Source organism: Physeter macrocephalus, chromosome 8 (assembly GCF_002837175.3).
Source record: "Physeter macrocephalus isolate SW-GA chromosome 8, ASM283717v5, whole genome shotgun sequence".
In the NCBI taxonomy this organism is placed as follows: Eukaryota; Metazoa; Chordata; class Mammalia; order Artiodactyla; family Physeteridae; genus Physeter; species Physeter macrocephalus.
In genome coordinates, this window is record NC_041221.1 from 48,302,712 (window position 1) to 48,305,126 (window position 2,415).

General features: G+C 41.7%; 1 protein-coding gene across 1 annotated transcript; it reads left to right on the forward strand.

The window, feature by feature from the left end:
- The first annotated feature begins 888 nt into the window (after positions 1 to 888).
- LOC102977336 (developmental pluripotency-associated protein 4-like) lies at positions 889 to 1,794 on the forward strand. The gene has a single exon (XM_055086884.1). It carries the CDS (start codon positions 889 to 891, stop codon positions 1,792 to 1,794), a length of 906 nt encoding a protein of 301 aa, XP_054942859.1.
- Positions 1,795 to 2,415: the final 621 nt, after the last annotated feature.

Genomic DNA, 2,415 nt, shown 5'->3' on the forward strand with positions numbered 1-2,415 from the left:
CCTCTTCTCTGTGTTCCTAAAAACTCCTCCATTACTTCTGTCATGGCCTCTACATAGTTCAGTATTGATTTACTTGCCTCATAGACTGTAAGCAATGTGTAGTAGTTCTTGAGGTTTAATATTTATATCCCCAGTAATAGACTCAGTGCCTGGCCCATTGTGGGTGTTCAGTCAAGGCAAAAATGAATGAAGCCCAGAGAAAGACAAATACCATATGATATCACTTATATGTGGAATCTAAGAAAATGATACAAATGAGCTTATTTACAAAACAGAAACAGCCTCACAGACATAGGAAACAAATTTATGGTTACCAAAGGGGGAAGGCAGGGAAGGGATAACTTAGGAATTTGGTATTAACAGATACACATGACTATATATAAAACAGATAACAAGGACCTACTGTATAGGACAGGTAATTCTATTTGATATCTTATAATAGCCTATAATAGAAAAGAATATGTATATATAAGTATATTATGTATATTTGAATCACTTCACTGTACAACTGAAACTAACACAACATTGTAAATCAACTATACTTCAGTTTAAAAAATGAAGCCCAGTCCTTTCTACCTCTATACACTCATAGTGTGTTCAGGCCCTCACCATCTCTACTTGGATACCATAATTACTTACAAGTTGCTTTTCCTGATTTCAGTCTCCATCCCAGTGAATGCATCTTTCAGCTCTGATCGTACCATTTTCCTCCTTAAAAGTCCACCACTCTCCAATTCTGATATGGCCCCTCTGTAGAGCAGGGGTCCTATTGAAAGCTGGGATTGTTGTACTGTGCATATAAAAGGTGTGAAGGAGTGATATCCTTTCAGGCAAAGTAACTAGGTTGGAAAGGAAAGTAGTTTTGTGGCAGTAGCTTGGGGCAATAGTATGGGAAAGGTTTATCTGGAAGAGTGCAACTCCACAAAGAAGACAGAGGAAGAATATATGAGGTGCAAATTCAAACGTACATCAGTAGATGCTGAAGAGGGACAGGGGGCTTCTGGTAAACCAGATATACTAGAAAACTCGGCAAAGGGAAGCAAAAGAAAAAGATCTATAAAAAATAACAGAGCTTGCTGTCCACGAAAAATCCCACAATGTTGTGACAGTGTGAAACCTCAGAAGAAGAGGATGCCAATTCCGCCTTTACCTTCTATACTGCCGCCTGTCAATCTGATTCACAGGGATGTTGTGCGTGCTTGGTGCCAGCAGTCAAACCTGAGCACCAAAGGCCCGAAACTAGACAGATATAAACGACTCTGTGAACATGCCTACCCTCATCAAAAAAACATTCCTGCCACAGCCGAGGAGGCCAGGATCCTATCACTATCGAGAAGAAAATCAAAGATGGACAAGGGGGAACTACCTCTGGAATGTTCTGATGAAAAGATGTCTTCTGAAGTGGCTGCTCCTCCTGAGGAGGGAGCATCTGCCCTTGAAGGAGCTCTTACTCTTCAGGAAGTTGTATCAACTTCTGCCTCTGACCCGGGAGCTGTGTTTGCCTCTTGGAGCAGAATGACGGCCAGGGCCATGAAGATGGAGTCGGTGCAATCACAAGAGACCTGTGGGGTCTGGTGGTGCGTGGTTCATGGGAGAGGTCTCCCTGCTAACACAGAGGGCTGGGTTCATTTACAATTTCATGCCGGACAGGCTTGGGTGCCTGAAAAACGAAGGAGGGTGTCTGTGCTCTTCTTGCCGCCTGCAGGCAATCTTCCTCCCCAACACCTGGAGGACAACATGCTGTGCCCTGAGTGTGTGCACAGGAATAAAGTTTTAATGAAAAGCCTGCAGTGAGATCACAATACCAGTAAAAAGGCTACAGCTATGATTATAATGAATGATAGAGAAGTGGCTACAAGTCAACTCCATGGTGCTATTTGACAGCTGAACTCTGGGCCACTCTGCACTCTCCATGCTTCCTGCTTACAGGGTTGCATGAAAAAAAGCCTGTGAACTGCCAAAAGTGGAAGTGGCTATCTCTCCAAAGATTCCCAGCCCTAAGGGAGCAGACGAGAAAGGAGATGGGGACATTTTAAAAATGCTAATTCGATGAATGGAATTAATTTACTTGAAAGTGCCTCAAGTAAATTTCTACATTGGGAAAGATGGGGCTTATAGGCAAAAGTTCAAATTTGGTTATGTACACCTTAACCAAGTATTCAAACTTATCACCAGGAATGGTAAGAGTAGCAATGTGTTTCCTGATGTGATACAATATATCACTGATAATATTCTTGCCCCAAAGAATCTATTCACAAGGAAGTAATCAGTCTTGATTATGCCTCTTGTCTCTGCATAATTAAGTGAGCTTACCTTGTTTTGGGTGGCAGTTACTTAGATGCACCCATATGTAAATATTCCTAGAGCTATGCACTTAAGATGTCTGTATTTTACTTATATGTAAATTATATATAT